Source organism: Lactuca sativa, chromosome 1, assembly GCF_002870075.4.
Source record: "Lactuca sativa cultivar Salinas chromosome 1, Lsat_Salinas_v11, whole genome shotgun sequence".
In the NCBI taxonomy this organism is placed as follows: domain Eukaryota; kingdom Viridiplantae; phylum Streptophyta; class Magnoliopsida; order Asterales; family Asteraceae; genus Lactuca; species Lactuca sativa.
The window spans coordinates 27592557-27610983 of NC_056623.2; the positions used below are offsets into that span (position 1 = coordinate 27592557).

At 37.7% G+C, this 18427-nt stretch overlaps 1 protein-coding gene and 1 pseudogene across 1 annotated transcript; both read left to right on the plus strand.

Moving 5' to 3' along the window:
• Positions 1–13623: 13623 nt before the first annotated feature.
• LOC111876170 (uncharacterized) lies at positions 13624–16490 on the plus strand. The gene is made up of 2 exons (XM_023872694.3): positions 13624–14698; positions 15768–16490. The coding sequence occupies exons 1-2, from the start codon at positions 13765–13767 to the stop codon at positions 16265–16267; spliced, it is 1434 nt and encodes a 477-aa protein (XP_023728462.1). The 5' UTR covers positions 13624–13764; the 3' UTR covers positions 16268–16490.
• Positions 16383–18210, plus strand: LOC111876303 (serotonin N-acetyltransferase 2, chloroplastic-like; annotated as a pseudogene).
• Positions 18211–18427: the final 217 nt, after the last annotated feature.

Sequence of the window (18427 nt, forward strand, 5' to 3'; positions counted from 1 at the left end):
TTGCAAGTCCAAATCCCACTTCTAAACCTTCTAAGGGAAAAAGGACCATTTTGCCCTTCTCATGGTCCAAAACCCCTAAATCTTGACCAAGGGTCAAAGTCAACAACATTCAATGCTCATCGAGAAGGCTGAGCGTACCAATCTTTACGTACTCTGTCTGCCTCTGTTTCCACCAAGTTAATGTCTTAATCCTTTAGGACAACTAACCCTACCATAGATTTGACTAGTCTAAGATCTCTTAATCCATAAAGTCATTGGCGTTTAGCCTTTGTGTGGCTAGGAAGGACCCAATGCAACAATATTTTGCTTCTAATGGACACTAAGCTACTTTACTTATGCATGAACCACAGGGAATGATCAAGGAACCATTTTTATGAATCTATAGGTCCTAAAGTGCATGAAAGGACAGCTAGAATTCCCCGGAGTGCTCCAAACTCATAAAGGTCCAATTTTGGGGACAAAAGTGCATAAAACTTCAACCATGAAGATCTAAAGAAAGGCTTGCCAAGGTATAAACTTTATACCTGAAAATGATGCACAAAGAGGGAAGATTTCTAGATCTATAAGCTTGCTAGCACCCACTCCTTCTTCTCAAGCTTCCTTATTCCACTACAAGAACCAAGAACACTCAAAAAGTTGAAAAAGCTAACACAAGCAACACAACTTGGATTAGGGTTTTAGAGAGGATTTGGAGGCTGATAAAGGTGCTCAAAATGAAGACATAAAACTAGTTGTCCATCCGCAATCATGCCCACTGCGTACCACACGTATGCCCACCATACTAGTTGGCCATGCGCAATCATGCCCATTGCATGAGTACGCTGCTCGTACTCATATGTACGCCATGCATACGACCACTTCCGCGAGTCTTTTTCTTCAAGGGACCAAATTTTTCATTTTTGATAGAGATACAAGAGATAATAAATATATCTGATTTTTGGGATGTTACCCAAAAATTCTTAGTTTTGTTTTTAAGAATTTCTTCTTTATGAGTTATATGCTCAGTGGCACCTAAGTCAATAACCCATTCATTACCAGCTTCAAGCTTACAAGCCATATTAACTATTGGTGTGACTAGTTCATTCCACTTATTTTTGGTAAAGCAGAGAAGAAGATTCTAATATTGATCTCTGGACAACCCTAGTATGGGGCTCGTTCTAGTCTCAACGTAGGATCCCTTCACCTTTCCCTTTCCTTGCTTGGTTTTGTTTGGCCACCAATCTGGGTACCCTATTATTTTGAAGCAACCGTCCTTATTATGACCTTTCTTGTCACAAAAGGAACAATACTCTGGATCCTTGTTGTTTCCACGCTTCAATTCTTTGTTGTCTGTCTTCTTTCTCAACTGGTTTGAGTCTGCATTGGTGTCTTTTTGTCCCTTTGTGTAGGTTTTGAAGACAGATGCCTCCACAACCGGTTTCTTTGTCACAGAGATAGCCCTCTATTGTTTGTCTTCATCCACAAGATGGTATAACGTTGCTAACGTTTGTGTTGGCTTCATATCAAGTATTTGGGTTTTCATTGTGGAGTATGCATTGTCTAATCCCATACGGAATTCATATAGCTTCTATGTAACATTCCAAAATTAAAAAATCAAAAAAAATCTTGTTTTGATACTAGATAAAACAACAATCAAACGTTTTCATCAAAACACAAGGGGAAATCATAATGTATTCATAATCATCCAAAACACATTAGAGTCAAATAATTGAAAAATCATGGTGTGTGTGATGCGATCATCCCAAGCTTTTCCCCTTCGATCAAGAAGTACCCGAAGCATAAATTGAAAATTGTAAGCATAAAGCTTAGTGAGTTCCCCAAAATACTGCATACCATACATATATGCCAACTCAAGGCTCTGTCGGGTCTATTTCACCCCTAGGTCTATTTCATCCCCGAGTCTATTTCAACTCATATGGCAAATCAAGGCTATGCCAGGTCTATTTCACCCCCAGGTCTATTTCACCCCGAGTCTATTTTAACTCATATGTTAGCACATGGTTGTACCAGGTCTATTTCACCCTCGGGGTCTATTTCACCCCACATACATATGAAAAACAGGAACACATGCATACAACACATACAACATGAGTCACAAAGACTATAAACACATACAATCCCTAGTGCCCTACAGTATAGTGAGCAAACTCACTTCAGTCTGCTATTAGTCAATAAATGCTTGGGCTGCTGAACCAAAGAATCCCCGCACTAACCAAACAAATAAAACCCTAATTAATAATCGGGTCATAAACCATAACCGATAATCTAGTTCAGTTGTCCAACACCCAAGGTAAAAGACTATTTTACCCTTTCCTCACTTGGCCCAATAACCGAGACTCAAACTCAAAGGCGCTAAAAGCCTAATAGTGGCCCAATTCCTAAAGGCTACCCAAAGCCCAATATGAGCCAAAATCCAAGAAGGCCCAAAGTCTAACAATGGTCCAAAGTCAGAAAGGCTAATGGTCCAACAAGGCCCAAAACCCTAATAGTCCAAACATAGCCCAAACCACAAAGCCCAAGACCAGGTCTGGTACATTGTGCATACCAGAGTATGCACGACATACGAGGTGGCTTGCCTGATCGGGGACACGAACACATACGCACAACCAACACTTGCATACGCCCAACGTGCACGCCTATTAATCACTTTTTCCCTTAAGCACTTAATGATTAGCACCAAACGTCCTAACTTTATATCCAAGCCTTGGGGAACGTCTCAATTCATAAAGTCATTAACTTGGAACCTTTTCATGGTTCAAAAGAACTCAAACCCTAGATTTAGCATCCTACTTTCACTAAATGGACATAAACGCATGCATGGTTGATCTACAACCATCAAGATGCTAACTTTATGGATTAAAGATCTCAAAAAAATCAAGAGAAGCAACTCCTTGCTTTTGGAGTGGAAGGATCCCACCAGATCTCATTCATGGGACTAAAAACTAAATAAAACTCCATAATACTAGATCTAAGCATACAATGAGCAAGTTCCAAGCTTTATACCTCAATGAAGTTGGAAATGATAAGTAGAATCTAGATCTACAAGCTCTCCCTTGGTCAAAACTCTTCTTCCTCAAAGCTTACCAACACACACACATAAACATACACTAAAACACACGCAAAGAGAGTCAAATCTTCTCTATATGGGTTAGGGTTTCAAAATGAGGCTCAAAGGGTAATGGAGGATGAGAAGTGAGGGGATCATAGGTCATAATGTTGTTGTAATAGGCTCCAAACCTAAAATTTAGGGTTTGTCTGCTGATTGTGTATGCCCAACGTACTCCTACTTTTCTGAAAATGGCAATAATGCCCATAGGGACCAAATTTGCAAACTAATTACACACCAAAGGTCAAAAATAAAAAGTACCTTGAATCGAGTGTTACAATTATTCCCCACTTGAATTAGCCTTCGCCCTCGAAGTCCATTGCCACAAATGACTCCGGGTAATGCCCCCTCATCTCGTCCTCAGGCTCCCACGTCTATTCAGAACCCTTTCGGTGTTGCCATTACACCTTCACCAGATCCACCACCTTGTTACATAGAGACTTCGTCCTCCTGTCAAGGATCACCATTGGTCTATATATATAATTCAAACGATCATCCACATAAATGTCCTCTAATGGAACCAGTGTGGAATCATCAATCAAGCACTTCCGTAGCTGAGAGACATGAAAATTGATATGAATCTGACTGAGCTCCTCTGGCAGATCCAAACGATATGCTACCCTGCCCACCAGGGCTAAAACCCAGAAAGGACCTATGTACCTAAGGCCCAGCTTCCCTTATTTCTTGAATCGGATGACATCTTCCCAATGTGACACGTGTAGGAGTACCATATCTCCAACCTGAAATTCCATGTTTGACGAGCGTCTATCTGTGTAGCTCTTCTGCGGACTCTATCATGTCTGAAGTCTGCTGCGGAGCTGCTGAAACAATTCTATCATCTTTAGTACCACCTTGGTACTCCCCATGACCTGCTAAATCAATTCTATCATCTTTAGTACCACCTCGCAGTAAACCAAACATCCCTATCAGAGACCACATAAACTGGCACTCCATGTTGTGCCACGACTTCCCAAATGTAGATATCGACCAACTTCTCCCCTGAAATACTCATGTGGATCATAATAAAATGCACGATATTCGTCAATCGATCCACAATGACCCATATTGAATATGCTTTGCGCGCCATCCTAGGCAACTTTGTGATAAAATGCATCATAATCTCTTCCCATTTCCAAACGAGAACTTCCAATGGCTCCATTTTTTCGCAGGGTGGTTGATGCTCGACCTTGACTTTCCTACAATTCAAGCACCTCTCCACATACCATGACACGTCTCGCTTCATGAATGGCCACCAATAGTCAAGTCAGAGATCCCTATACATCCATGTTGCCTCGAGATGAATAGAGAATCTCGACTTGTGTGACTCCTCCATCCATACCAGACGTGCACCAACCCAACATGGAACCCACGCTCTCCGATGAAGGTTCAATAATCCCCGACTATCATAATCAAAGGAAGCCACCTGGCCTAATATGCGCTTGCTTTTCTTGGCTCTTCCTTCACCGCCTCAACCTGGGCCTCTTGAATCTGCTCTAAAAGTGGGGTAATCATTGTCATCCTCAGGCATAAATCCCTAATTGGGGCAGCAAACACCTTGTGGCTAAGAGCATCAGCCACCACATTGGCCTTCCCTAGGTGATAAAGGAACTCACAATCATAATCCTTCACCACATCCAACCATCTACGCCGCCTCATATTCAGATTCAGCTCATCCATTAGTTACCTTAGGCTCTTGTAATCTATGTAGATAGTACAATGGACCCCATAAAGGTAATGTCGCCAAATCCTGAGGGTGAACACCACAACCCCTAGCTCCAAATCATGCATATGGTAATTTGCCTCATGAGGCTTCAGCTGGCTCGAAGCATAAGTGATCGCATGACCCCGCTGCATCAACACTACTCCCAAACTTATGATTGATGTATCAAAATGTACCATAAAATCCTCAACACCCTCAGGCTGGGTTAGAATCGGCGCCTCATACAATCTCTATCTCAGAGTCTCAAAAATTGCCTGCTGCTCAGGCCTCCAATGAAACATGACAGTCTTCTTTGTCAACCGGGTCAAAGGAACTGCTATCTTGGAGAAACCCTGAAAGAATATCTAATAATAACCCGCCAATCAGAGGAAACTCTGAATCTTAGATGGAGACCTTAGAACTCCCCACCTCATCACCGCTTCGACCTTGGACGGATCAACCAGAATACTATTCTGGTTGACAAGGCACCACAAAAACTACACCTTGCGCAATCAGAACTCACACTTGGAGAACTTTGCATACAATCCCTCCCTCCTTTGTCTCAAATAACTCCCTCAGGTGCTCCTCATGCTGCTCCTGGGTCTTGGAATAAACCAGGATGTCATCAATAAACACAATCACAAATCAATCCAACATAGGCCTGCATACGCGATTCATGAGATCCATGAATGCGGATGGAGCATTGGTGAGCTCGAAGGGCATCACCACGAACTCATAATGACTATAATGAGTGTAGAAGGTCGTCTTCTGCATAGCCTCCTCTCTCTCTCCATGATCTAATGATAACCGGAATGCAGAAAATCTTGGAAAATAAAGATGCACCCTAAAGCTGCTCAAATAACTCGTTAATCCTCAAGAGTAGGTAACGGTTCTTCACCGTTAGGTTATTCAGTTCCCAATAGTCGATACACATCCGATGCGACCCATCCTTCTTCTTTATGAACAAGATTGACTATCCTCATGGCGAACTACTCGGCCGAATAAATCCTTTGTCTAAATGCTCCTACATCTTACTACACAACTCCTACATCTCTGGAAGTGCTAATCGATAAGGTACCTTGGCTATCAGGGTCACGCCCAGAACCAAGTTAATCCGAAACTTCCCCTTCCTCTCTAGAGGCACTCCAGGAAAATCCTCTGGAAACACATTCGAGTACTCCTAAAGAATCGGTACATCATTAACAGTTGCCTTAACTTTCTCCTGGGTATCCATCATATAGGCAACAAATCCAGAACAACCTTGTTGAATATAATGTTTGGCTCTAGCTATTGAACATAGATTCAGCCCACACTAAACACTCTCTCCTTGAATCACTAACTCTCCCCCACTTGGGGTCCGAATACGCACCAACTGATGCTCACAATCAATCATTGCCCCATTGGGGCTCAGCCAATCCATCCCCACAATAACCTTGCTCTCATGTGTAGGAATAGGAACCAAATCAATCGGATACCGCTCACCCAAACAACTCCAGGACACAACCTCGATGAACTCTCGATACCCACACTGGACGATCATCAGCAATCTCAACCTCTAATGGACAATCCAGGTCCCCCAGAGTATCAACAAACTTCTTGCTGAGTGCAAGAGATACAAATGATTAGGTAACCCTGAATCAAACAAAACCAGAGTAGAGATACCTTTCACAATGAATGATCCTAAAAACAAAACACACATATATAAGTAGGAAAACGAACAAAAATAAAGAGAATAGGGAGAAGATACATACTCGTCACCCCTTCAGGTGATGTATGAGCCTCCTCGACTATCAATTGAAATGTCCTACTCCTTACAAGAGGTGCCTCTGACTTGCCCTAACAGCCATCCGTAAACTGCAAAGTCGCCAGAGCGAGTGCTGCAACTGGTCTCGCTGCTGCTAAATTCGGACAACCGGCCGTTTGTGGCCCCTTTGATTGCAATGGAAGCAAATCAGACTCGATCCTTAGGTGGTGGCTGCATAGTCCCGACTAAAATGACCAGCCTTTCCACACTTGTAGCAGCCCAAATCACATTCTCTGCAAGCTTCGTTGTGCGACTTGCCACACTTACCATAACATCCTTGACCCTACTGGCCCTTCCATCTTGACTCAAAAACCTTGGGCCTCTTACCCGAACCCTCTAAACTTTGAACCTGATCTAGCTTCCTCTTTTTCTCCATCTCCAATTCAATCTCCTCTCTCTGGCTCTCACCACCATATCCTCCAATTTCCTACAACTTGATATGCTCACAAATTGACTGATATCACTCCTTAGCATATCGTGATACCTTGACTTCTTCATCTCATCATCTGTCACATATTTAGAACCAACAATGCCCTTTCATGAAACATAGCAGTAATCTCCGCCACCGTCTCAATAGTCTGGTGAAGATCCTGAAACTCGCTTGCCAACTGCTGAACCTCAATCCCCAGTGCAAAATCAACCCAAAACCTTGTCATGAAATCCTCGCAAGTCATAGACTCAACCGCCTCACCTCCCAAGGCGTTCCCAACCTCCTCCCACTAATCTCAAGCTCTATCTTTCAGAAGACAAGAAGCAAATCTGACCTTTTCCCCCTCGGGGAAACAGCTAGTCTGGAAGGCGTTTGCGATATCTGCTAACCAAAGCCTACTCGCAATCGGGTCCTTCTTTCTGAAGAACTTCGGAGTCTCGCATGCCCGAAACTCTCGAAAAAGTCAAAGTGCAAGCTCCCATCATCGCCACCATCTCAAAACGAAAAGCACACAAGCGCTCATCCAAAATCGCCAAGATACCCTCATTGACCGTACCAAAGATCACATGAGTCTACTCAAGAATATTGCATGTAATCTATGCTGAAAGGAACTATGACATCTGATCATCCATAAAACTGGCTCCAGAGCCCAAACCCGAACTATCACTGGCACCAGAGTCACTACCAGAACCTCCTCGAGTGATCATCATATTGAAAATAACCCATATAAACCATCAGAACATACTCGAAGAATCCCACAGTCTACAAACTTCTTGGAATCTTCGTGACTCTCTTTGACTCGAGTATGAATTCTCTGATTCCAACAGTACATGCCCATACTACCTTCCATATCTATCTTTACTTTCCTTAAGAATCACCCCGAATCCCCCAGGTTACTTCCCTATCAATCGAAACAACCCTCATCAAAACAAAGCTCTTGGCACCGAATCGCCTCCTAGGTTTTCCTAGGGCTACCACCACACCACTCTCTGCCATCAGCTGAAGAAGGGACTCCCCCTAACACCCTCTAACTAGCTTACGAGTACAATTACATACCATTGACACCAAATAATTCTTCAAATGAAAGGTCTCATACTACAAGGCGTTGGACACAAACAAGAGTTGTGCAATAGAGTTAAACCTAATTTTCTAAGATTATCTAATCTTAGTAATATATAATTTAGCGTATTCACTTACTAGTATGTTGATGTTAATGGCAACTCCTAAAGCACAAAGCAAGCAACATTTAAGCATTGAGTAATTGGAATCAGGGCATAACCTAAACATGTCATCCTATCACTGACTGATCAGTACTAGCATACAAGTCTACAAGCTCCTCATATAATAGGAATATAAAGGCATCTTTCCTAAAATTCTATCATGAAATCCAGATCAGATCCTTATCCCTGATCTAGCATGTGATTCACAGATTCTCAATTCAAAGCATAACACAAAACATTTATGGGTATTTTGGGAAAACTTACTTGAGCTCGGTCAAATGCATGCACTACACCCCTTTCTTTTATTAAAAAAATTCCTTTTGATAAACATTTCTCTTTATGAAAAATATGTCAAACCCTCAGCTTGAGTTCAGACAGACCTGAGGGTATGCCCAAATCCCTCAAACCAAGGCTCTGATACCAACTTGTAACGTCCCAAGATTCAAAAACCAATTTCTTTTTTATATTAAATAAAACATCAATCAAACATGTTCATCAAAACCAAAGGGGAAATTATAATGTATTCATAATCATCCAAAACACATCAGAGTCAAATAAGTGAAAAATCATGGTGTGCGATGCGATCATCCCGAGCTCTTCCCCTTCGATCCGAAAGTACCTGAAATATAAACTGAAAAACATAAGCACAAAGCATGGTGAGTTCCCCAAAATACTACATACCATACATATATGCCAACTCAAGGCTGTGTCAAGTCTATTTCACCCCAAATCTATTGACACTCATATGCTAGATCAAGGTTATGTTTGGTCTATTTCAACTCATATGTCAGCATAAGGATGTACTTGGTCTATTTCACCCCACATACATATAAAAAAACAGGCACACATGCATACAGCATATATATATATATATATATATATATATATATATATATATATATATATATATATATATATATATATATATATAAGGAGTCACAAAGACTACAAGCATATACAATCCCTAGTGTCTTAAGTTATAGTGAGCAAACTCACCTAAGTATGATATTCGCCAATAGATGCTCGGGTTGCTGAACTAGAGAATCCACACACTATCCAACCAAATAAAACCCTAATTAATAATTGGGTCATAAACCAGAACCGAGAATCTAGTTCATTTGTCCAACACCCAGGGTAAAATACCATTTTACCCTTTCCTCACTTGGGCTAATAACTGAGGCCTAAACTCAAAGGCACTAAAAGCCCAATAGTGGCCCAATTCCTAAATGTTACCCATAAGTCCAATATTGGCCCAAATCCATGCAAGCCCAAATCCTAACAATGGCCCAAAGTCAGAAAGGCTAGTGGCCTAACAAGGCCCAAAACACTAATAGTCCTAATACGACCCAAACCACAAAGCCCAAGACTAGGCCTTGTATGCTACACGTACCAGAACTACACCCAACGTACTAGGTGTCTTACCTGGTCGGGGACTCAAATGCATACGCTTACGTAAACCCAGCGTACACACCCATTAAACACTTTTTCCCTTAACCACTTAATGCTTACAACCAGACATCCAAACTTCAGATCCAAACCTTAGGGAGTGTCTTAATTTATAAAGTCATTAACTTCGAACCTTTGCATGGATAAAAAGAACTCAAACCATGGATTTAGCATCCTAATTTCACCAAACACACATGATTGATCCACAACAATCAAGATGCTAAGTTTATGGACTAGAGATCTCAGAAACATGAAGAGAAGCAACTCTTAATTTCTGGATTGGAAGGATCCCATTAGATCTCATTCATGGGACTAAAAACTAAATAAAACTCCATATTACTAGATCTAAACATACAATGATCAAGTTCTAAGCTTTATACCTCAATGAATCTAGAAATGATGATTATAATTTGGATCTACAAGCTCTCCCTTGGTCAAAGCTCCTTCTTCAAAACACTTCTTCCTCAAAGCTCACCAACACACACTAAAACACACACAAAGAGGGTCAAATCTTCTCTATAGGGTTTAGGGATTCGAAATGAGTCTCAAAGGGTAATGGATGCTGAGAAGTGAGGGGATCATAAGTTATAATGTTGCTAGAATAAGCTACAAACCCTGAAATTTAGGGTTTGTCCCCAGATTGCGTACACCCAACATACTCCCACTTTTCCAAAAGTGGCAACAATACCCCCTAGGGAACAAATTTGCAAACTATTTACACACCAAGGGTAAAAAATGAAAAGTACCTTGAATCAAGTGTTACATTATCCTTATTTTTGAATTCATTCAATCTTTTTCCCTATGTCATAAGAACAATCAGTACACGTATAGGGTTCAAATTACTCCGTGGATTATGACAATGGGCCCCCTTAACGAATTGTAGTTTATTAGGCCCAAGACTTGTCTTATTCCCTATATATTGTCATGTATTATTCATAATTAGGGTTAAGAGTGAGGAAAAATGTAGTCGCCAAACATAATCAGGTTTCCTAGGTAGAGTAGATTTACTTTAATATGTTCTTATAGTGTAATTTATTCCTCATGTTCTTGAATAAATCGTTTGATCATTCGACATATGTTCATTACTGTGTTTGTTCTTATTTTCTGCAAATCGTTCTTAGGGTTTTGACCCAACAACTGGTACAAGAGAATCGGAGTTCATGTTACGATTTGTTTTGTTGTGTTCGCTTATCAGAGGAAAATGGGGAAGAAGACTTTGATTTACATTTTTGGTCCCTATAACTTTAGCAACTTGGCAGTTTTAGTCTCATTTTCAAAACTTTTACACATAAAAGGGAAAATGATGCAGAATTACTATTTAGTCCCCTGACTTTCAGCAAATAGCAATTTTTGCCTAATATTTGGAATTGTTTGCAAATTAAGGGCTCATGAACATACTTGGATTTTTCTTGAACATATTTTTTCGTGAATAGTAATTTATGGATTCCAACAAGTCTTGGCGGTTCGAAAGGTCATTTTTCGCGATAACATCAAATTTTTTCGACTATTTCGGATTTTAAACTTCAATGTTTATTTCATTTTATTGTGGGGGAGCATAGTATTTGTTCATGATTCAAAATCAAATGAAACATGAATAGTAAACAGTGAAAAGAATTTGATCTTGATTTTTGAATAAATTTAATTGAAAAAATAATTGGATCAACAAATTTTGAATGAAAGCAAATAGATCCAATGGAATCAAAATGATCAAAAACGATTTCCAAAACACAACTCCAAGAGATTTTGATAGATTCTGAATTGAAAAGATAATTGGATCAACAAATATTGAATTGAAAGCAAAAAGATCCAATGGAGAGACTCACCAAAAATTCGCATCTTTGAGTCGATTACACACCAAAAATATTGCCATCATCGTTGATCATGAAAAAGTTGTTAAACCTTCAAGATTAAGCTCTAATACCACATGTAGGATCCCAATGAAGATCACAAATGAGGAACTGAAGAACAATGCATAATCGATAAGACTCAGTTTAAATTTTAAGCACAGTTTGTATAGATAATGAGGAAAGTACAAAAATATAGAAGCATGTGATTGCTTACTACACTACTCTCTCTCTCTCTCTCTCTCACTACTCTCTAGATATCTATACAAGGGGATCTCTCTCAACCTACACACTGGTACTAAGACTAGTATTTATAGGCTAGCTTAACCCAAAAACTCATATCACAAGGGGTAAGCCAAGACACCATCTAATGAAGAGTTGTGCACCCTAACAAAACTTGTTTGACATTCAAAATAAGGTAATCTTAGTGGTAACTAACAATGATATTACCTATTATGAACAGGTCAAACAAGTTTATTGGTCAAACGTGTACAAAAAAAGCATGGTTACTAAATATGGACAAAAACCAAAGTTCGTTACCTAAAGAACTATTATGGAACGTGTGTGCTTTATAGGTCTATGTACTTTAATTTTTGTATTAATGTTGTTAGTATGTTATTGTGGTTGATGATGTTAGGTCTATTGACGTGACCTAAACAACATAACAACACTGTTTGGAAACACTACATGACTAGACCGCATGGTAGCACAAAGTGACAACGCCCCCTGATAACATTGTCTGACCAACCCAGTCCATGCCCAGCTAGTCAGGGGCTAGGTTGTGCCACTAGACAATGTTGGTGGGTGGTGTTATCATGAAATGCTATCACGTCTTCGTGTTATGCAGTGCAGTCATACGGTGTTGTCAAATAGTGTTGTCATGTTGTTTAGGTCATTCAATGGACATAACACCATCACCCCTAAAAACATACTAACAACATAAATACAAAAAATAAAGTACAAAGACCTCTTAAGCACATACATTCTATAATATTTATTTGGGTAATGAACTTTGATTTTGTCCGCATTTAGATAATCATGTTTCTTCCGTATACGTTTGACTAGTAAACTTGTTTGAACTGTTCATAATAGAGTAATTTCATTGGTAATTTCTAGTAATATTACCCTATTTTGAACAGGTTAACTAAGTTTACTTGTCGGTCATATACAAAGAAAAAAAAAACATGATTACTTAAATTTGGACAAAAACCAAAATTTCTTTACCATCTTAGATCATTAACCCTTTAAAATAAAAGCCAAAAGTTTAAACTACCGAGATTCTTTTTCTTTATTTCGAGTTTTATGTTAAAAAAAAATACCTGTCAAAAGTTCCTTGGAACACACAACCATTATAATTTTTACCTTCAAAATTATAGAGTAATATGTCAGTTTAGGATTGAGGTGTTTAAATTGGTTACAACAACTACTTGCAAGGCTTTTAAAATGATTCTGGATAATGATCAGGCTCTCTAATCTAATCTTGTGTTGAATACATCACATATTTTGCACATGATCAACATCAACTTAACAATTTATACTTATATCTATAAGCATATCTCTAGAGTCTAGACTTCAGAACATAATATTATAATAAATAGGTAGTATTTTGTAATTTATCTTAAAAATACAATTGTATATACTCGTTGAAACATATTTTATAATGCAAAAAGATTGCGTCGGTCTTAAAAAAATACCATGCCAATTTGAAAGGGTCTCATGAACACCAGCTCTCCTTCACTTTTATATTATGTATAGTAAATTATAATTTGTTCCCTATGTTTTAACAAAAATCACAAATTCAATTCGAATTTTCAGACCTTCCCAACTTTGTTGGTTTGTCTTAAGGTTTGCATTTTATTGTGAATAAGGTCCTTGACCAATATAAAACGACTTCGAATTTGACTAAATTTTAAATTTCGAGTAGAATACAAGGACTATATCCGTAGCGAATTACAAATCTAAGGACGAAATTAGTATAATTTGAAATTTTGGACTAAATTTGCAAATTTGTATGAAAAACAGAGACCAAATTTGTATCTTACTATTTTATTTATTTATTCATTACTCCATTTTACACCCATCCTTCTCTGTTTCTTGTTATTGAATGCTGCCTTTCTTGAACTAATCCTCGTCTTCATTCTCCTTTTTTTTCATCAGAAAAATTAAACTCCGATCGTCCAATCCAACAACCGCCGTGATTAAACAGTAAACAGGGATGCACGCTTGGCAACCAATCGTCGCCGTGGTGGTAGCCACCGGAATATTCGTTCTCATCCTCTTTTACTTTATCCGACGCTTTTGCTGCCACCCCGAACAACAACCGCAAGAACAACCGATCCAACGAGCATCGTCGTTACAAAACGGGATTTCTAAGCTTCATAATCAAGAAAGCATTTACAGCAACAAACGCCGAACAAATTACTATGTTCTCCGACGTGGGATTTCGTCAAAACCTTTGTTTAATTGGTCGGACAATCCTTCTCTTATAACCGATGCGGTGGAAAACGGATGGTCACGATTCGCTTTCAACAACTTCACCTCCTCTCCTTCGATTCAATCAAACAAGTCTATACTGGGATACTGCGCTCCCGCCGGTGATGGCGGAGGAAAAGACGTCGAAATGGTGGAAATCGGTTGGGAAGTTTGTCCAGGATCCGCCGATTTCATACAGAAGATTCGGATTAATTCTGGTTTACAGAAAATCATCAAGACGACCACTTCTTCAATGGCGGCAGCTTCCGTCATTAGATCGGCGTTGCCTTTACCCGGTCCGGCGTTGGGGAATTCGTCGCCGTTCCCCCAAGAAGCCTATTTTGAAATTACCATTTTGTCCATCTACGAAGATGAACACAGAATCGATATAAACGGGAAAGTGAAGGCGAATAAGGGAGAAGAGAAAATTAAGCTAATTCAAGAGAATCTCGCCGGTGAAAAAGCTTCGTCGGAGTCGTTGATTCATATTACAAGCAATAACAGTAATGGTATTTTAAAAAGCCGAAGTGATGGTAAGGATACAGTTGAGGGGAAAACGGAAATGGGTATTGTGGTGTCGCTGGGCCTCGCCGGAGGAGGGTCGCTTCCGTTGAAGCTTCCCGGAAGTTATCCGGGATCCGTAGGCTTCAACTCCGACGGCTCTGTTTATCTAGAAGGTATGTTTTTCTTCTTTTTACTAAAGTCAAAGTCCACCACCGTTGGTCATGCTCAAAAGCCAAAATCACTTGTAGAAATTGTTTTATTTACCAAAATAATATTCTTTTGTTTATCATATAATTTAATATAAATACAAATATTTGTATGTACGGTAATAAATAATGTTTTTTAAATGTTTAAAACATTTGAATGGTTGTTTATTATATTTAAAAGTAAAAAAATGATGGTATACAACAAAATATTTTAGTATTAAATTTTAATTTAGAATCAAATACAAATCATATGATGCCAAAAAGCAACTATAGAAACTCCATCTAATGACACATGTGACCCACATATGCATTTAACATAGTTTGCTATATGAAAAGGCCCGCAACAAATGTCATTATTATGCATAAAATATTAAAATAAAACATATATTTATTATTTAAAATTTTATTGTTTACGTATATCTACTTCTCAATATTTTTATATAGTCACTATATTTTTTTAAAATATGGTTTGTCACAACAATATTTACCATTTTCGAAGTCTATTCAAAACCAACAATTAATATCAGATTAATAGATTATTTGCAATGTTTACTAGACTAACAATGGCAAAGTATATTTGCTACTATATAGGATAATTTTTGTATTTTGTATTTTGTTTATTTTTATTTTTGTTTTAGTATTTATTTCAATAAATAAAATTTACTCAATAAAGTCAAACTGTCTTATCAAGTGATAATTTTTCAAAACAAAACAAAATGATTAATTATGCATTAAAAATATAATAACTTAAACAGGAAAAAAAAAGTGTTATCACGACTTTAGCCTTTGTTATTATTGTTGTTATATATACTCACAATTTGACTTTTCTTTAATTGTGATTTAATTTCTTTAAAATGGAATATATTAATGACGATGAATTAATAATGAAAAACAAGTTTTGATTTTGAGAGTCTTGAACAGTCAATGTCGATGCCAATATCGTATATAAGGTTTATAAGATTTAATTTTCTAAATAAAAAGTATGATAGATCATGATGTTTTAACTTATGACAATGTATGATAATTACGTACACAGGAGTTAAGCTAATGACTGATTCAGAATCTAACGAGTGGGGAACAACCGAGAAGGTGGTTGGTTGTGGATACAACCCAAACCAGAAGAAAGTTTTCTTCACCGTAGATTCAAAACTCGTGCATGAAGTCCATTGCATGGCGGAGGAATTTGAAACGCCACTTTATCCAACATTAGCAGCAAACACTGATGTTACAGTGCTTGTAAATTTTGGACAAAGTGTCTTTAAATATACACAAGCTAATTTGCATAGGACTCCAAATCCATGTTTCATTGGACCATTAGGAAGTTCTCCGGTTTTAGGGTATGATGACAGCAAAGAGCTCTTTTCAATGGGAAGAATAGATTCGCATTGGTTAGATCGATCTGCAAAGAGAAGTGTACAATATTATGGAAGTGTTAATAGAGGAATGTCTGATTATGATGAATCGTCTGAAGGGGATTTGTTTGAAATTGTGTTGGATAATAATAGTCGTGGAAGATCGCCAAACACACCTTTTTGAAGAAAGATATATAATGTATACTGAATTTTTGTCGACGTCATTGGTAGATGTAAATTGATTTGTTATTAGGCTAAAAGTGGCTACATATTGATTAAAAAGCCTCCAAATTGAATAAATGGATGTATGGAAGATGAGGATGTGTTTTAGCTGTGTAAAGTTATTCCTAACAGATGGTGACTTAATAAAGATGGAATCAAATATCGTCCCAAAGAATCTCTTTTAATTGTGTTATGGGTTCCCTTGTGTCATTCTTTTATATTCTTTTGTAAGTTGATTAATTTTTAGATTGTTTTGTTTTGTTTGTTAGCGGTTTTCTTGAAAATGATAGTCCAGTGTTCACCAATTTTTTGCTGATAGGTTTTCCATGAATAACATTATCAGAATGTTGTATCTTTGAATTTATTTAAAAATATTAAAGCAATGAAATTTCAAAAAATTTATATAGGTCCTTATCCCAACTAATTAAGGGGTTGTGTGTGAGCATTTTAAGATCTGAATTTTTAAAATGTTTGGATTTTTAACATTATTTGGTTAGAACCTTTGAATCGTAGTATTATATATATATATATATATATATATATATATATATATATATATATATATATATATATATATATATATATATATATATATATATATATATATATATATATATAAAAGGATTAAATGAGAACACCAAAAAAGTTGAGAACGTAAGAACATTTATGAATCAATCATTTTATAAGACAAATTAATACTTTTGTATTTAGATTAAATTTTAAAATATTGATATTAAGTCCTAATATCCTAAAATCTAGCAATCATAATATTTACCTAAAAAACAATAATAAAAATAACAATTGATGTTTTTTTTCTTTTTAAGTTATTTTATTAGTTATTTTTTTTCAACAAAAAAAAAACCAAAGTTATTTACATAAAAAAGTAAACTACAATTACAATCATAAATTAATACATTTTTATTTACAAATAAAAAACCTTATGAAATCCAATGTCTTTTTTCATCAACTCGAAATAAATTTTTTCTGAGAATTCGTCATAATCTCACAAAATGAAAACTTTAATCACAAATGACTACATTTTTATTCACAAATGAGTATAGCTTTAATCACAAATAAATATAGATTTAATCACAAGTGATTAAACGACATCTAAAAAATAGTGAACATTCTCATCTATTCAACAAAGAGAGAAACAACTCTAATTAATAATGAATACAATTCCATCACAAATGAATTTAGCTATAATCATATGAATACAAAACAATAATCATATGAATTTAGCTATAATCTTTAGGGGAACTTCTCCCTTCCAATTCGATCACCCTTCCGCCTCCGACCTCCGATCACCCACCACCCTCACAAATTGTCATATGCGGCGGTTTCACCGTCCTCCGGTTATGCTATCTCCGACTAAGAATTGGAATCGCGGGGTTTCATCTTCCGCCGCACAATCAACGACCTGAACCTCGACCACTTAGACTTCGTTTTCGTCGCCGTCGGTTTCCCAAAACGTGACACCGACAAGATAAAAGTAGTGCAGCAGCATACAGATTCGTTGTTGTGGGTGGAGTATGATAAGACGAAGAGACCGGTGGCGTTTTCTAGGGCCACCGGCGACAGCGTATTCAATGCTATTATTTGGGATGTGGTGGTGGATCCGAATTTTTAGGGGATTGGGTTGGGGAAGGCGGTGATTGAGAGAGTGGTAGAGGAGCTGCTTCAAAAGGGAATCACTAACATTGCTCTGAGTTTTGGGATTCTATAGACCTCTTGGGTTTATTTCGGATCCAGAGGGGATAAGAGGGATGGTGTATTCAAAAAAGAATAAGAGAAAATAGTTGTATAGATTTGGGTTCCATGGTGTTCGGTTGTGAGGAAGGCGATCACAGTGATGTAAAATCGCTTGAAGATGACTTGGTTGCTTGACCTGATGAATTAGGTAGAAGATGATGAAGGCTGTAGAATGCATTCTCCCTTTGCGTTGGCGGCTAGGTTAAAGAAACAAAGAGGGAAAACGTATACATAGGGGAGAGAGAATGGTGAAACAAGTGGGTCGGATACCTGATATTCAGAGATCAATTAAGTATAAATTACTAATTTACCTTATAAATTGGTTGGTCAAGAACTGTTCTCGCATTCTCAACCTTTTTGGTGTTCTCAT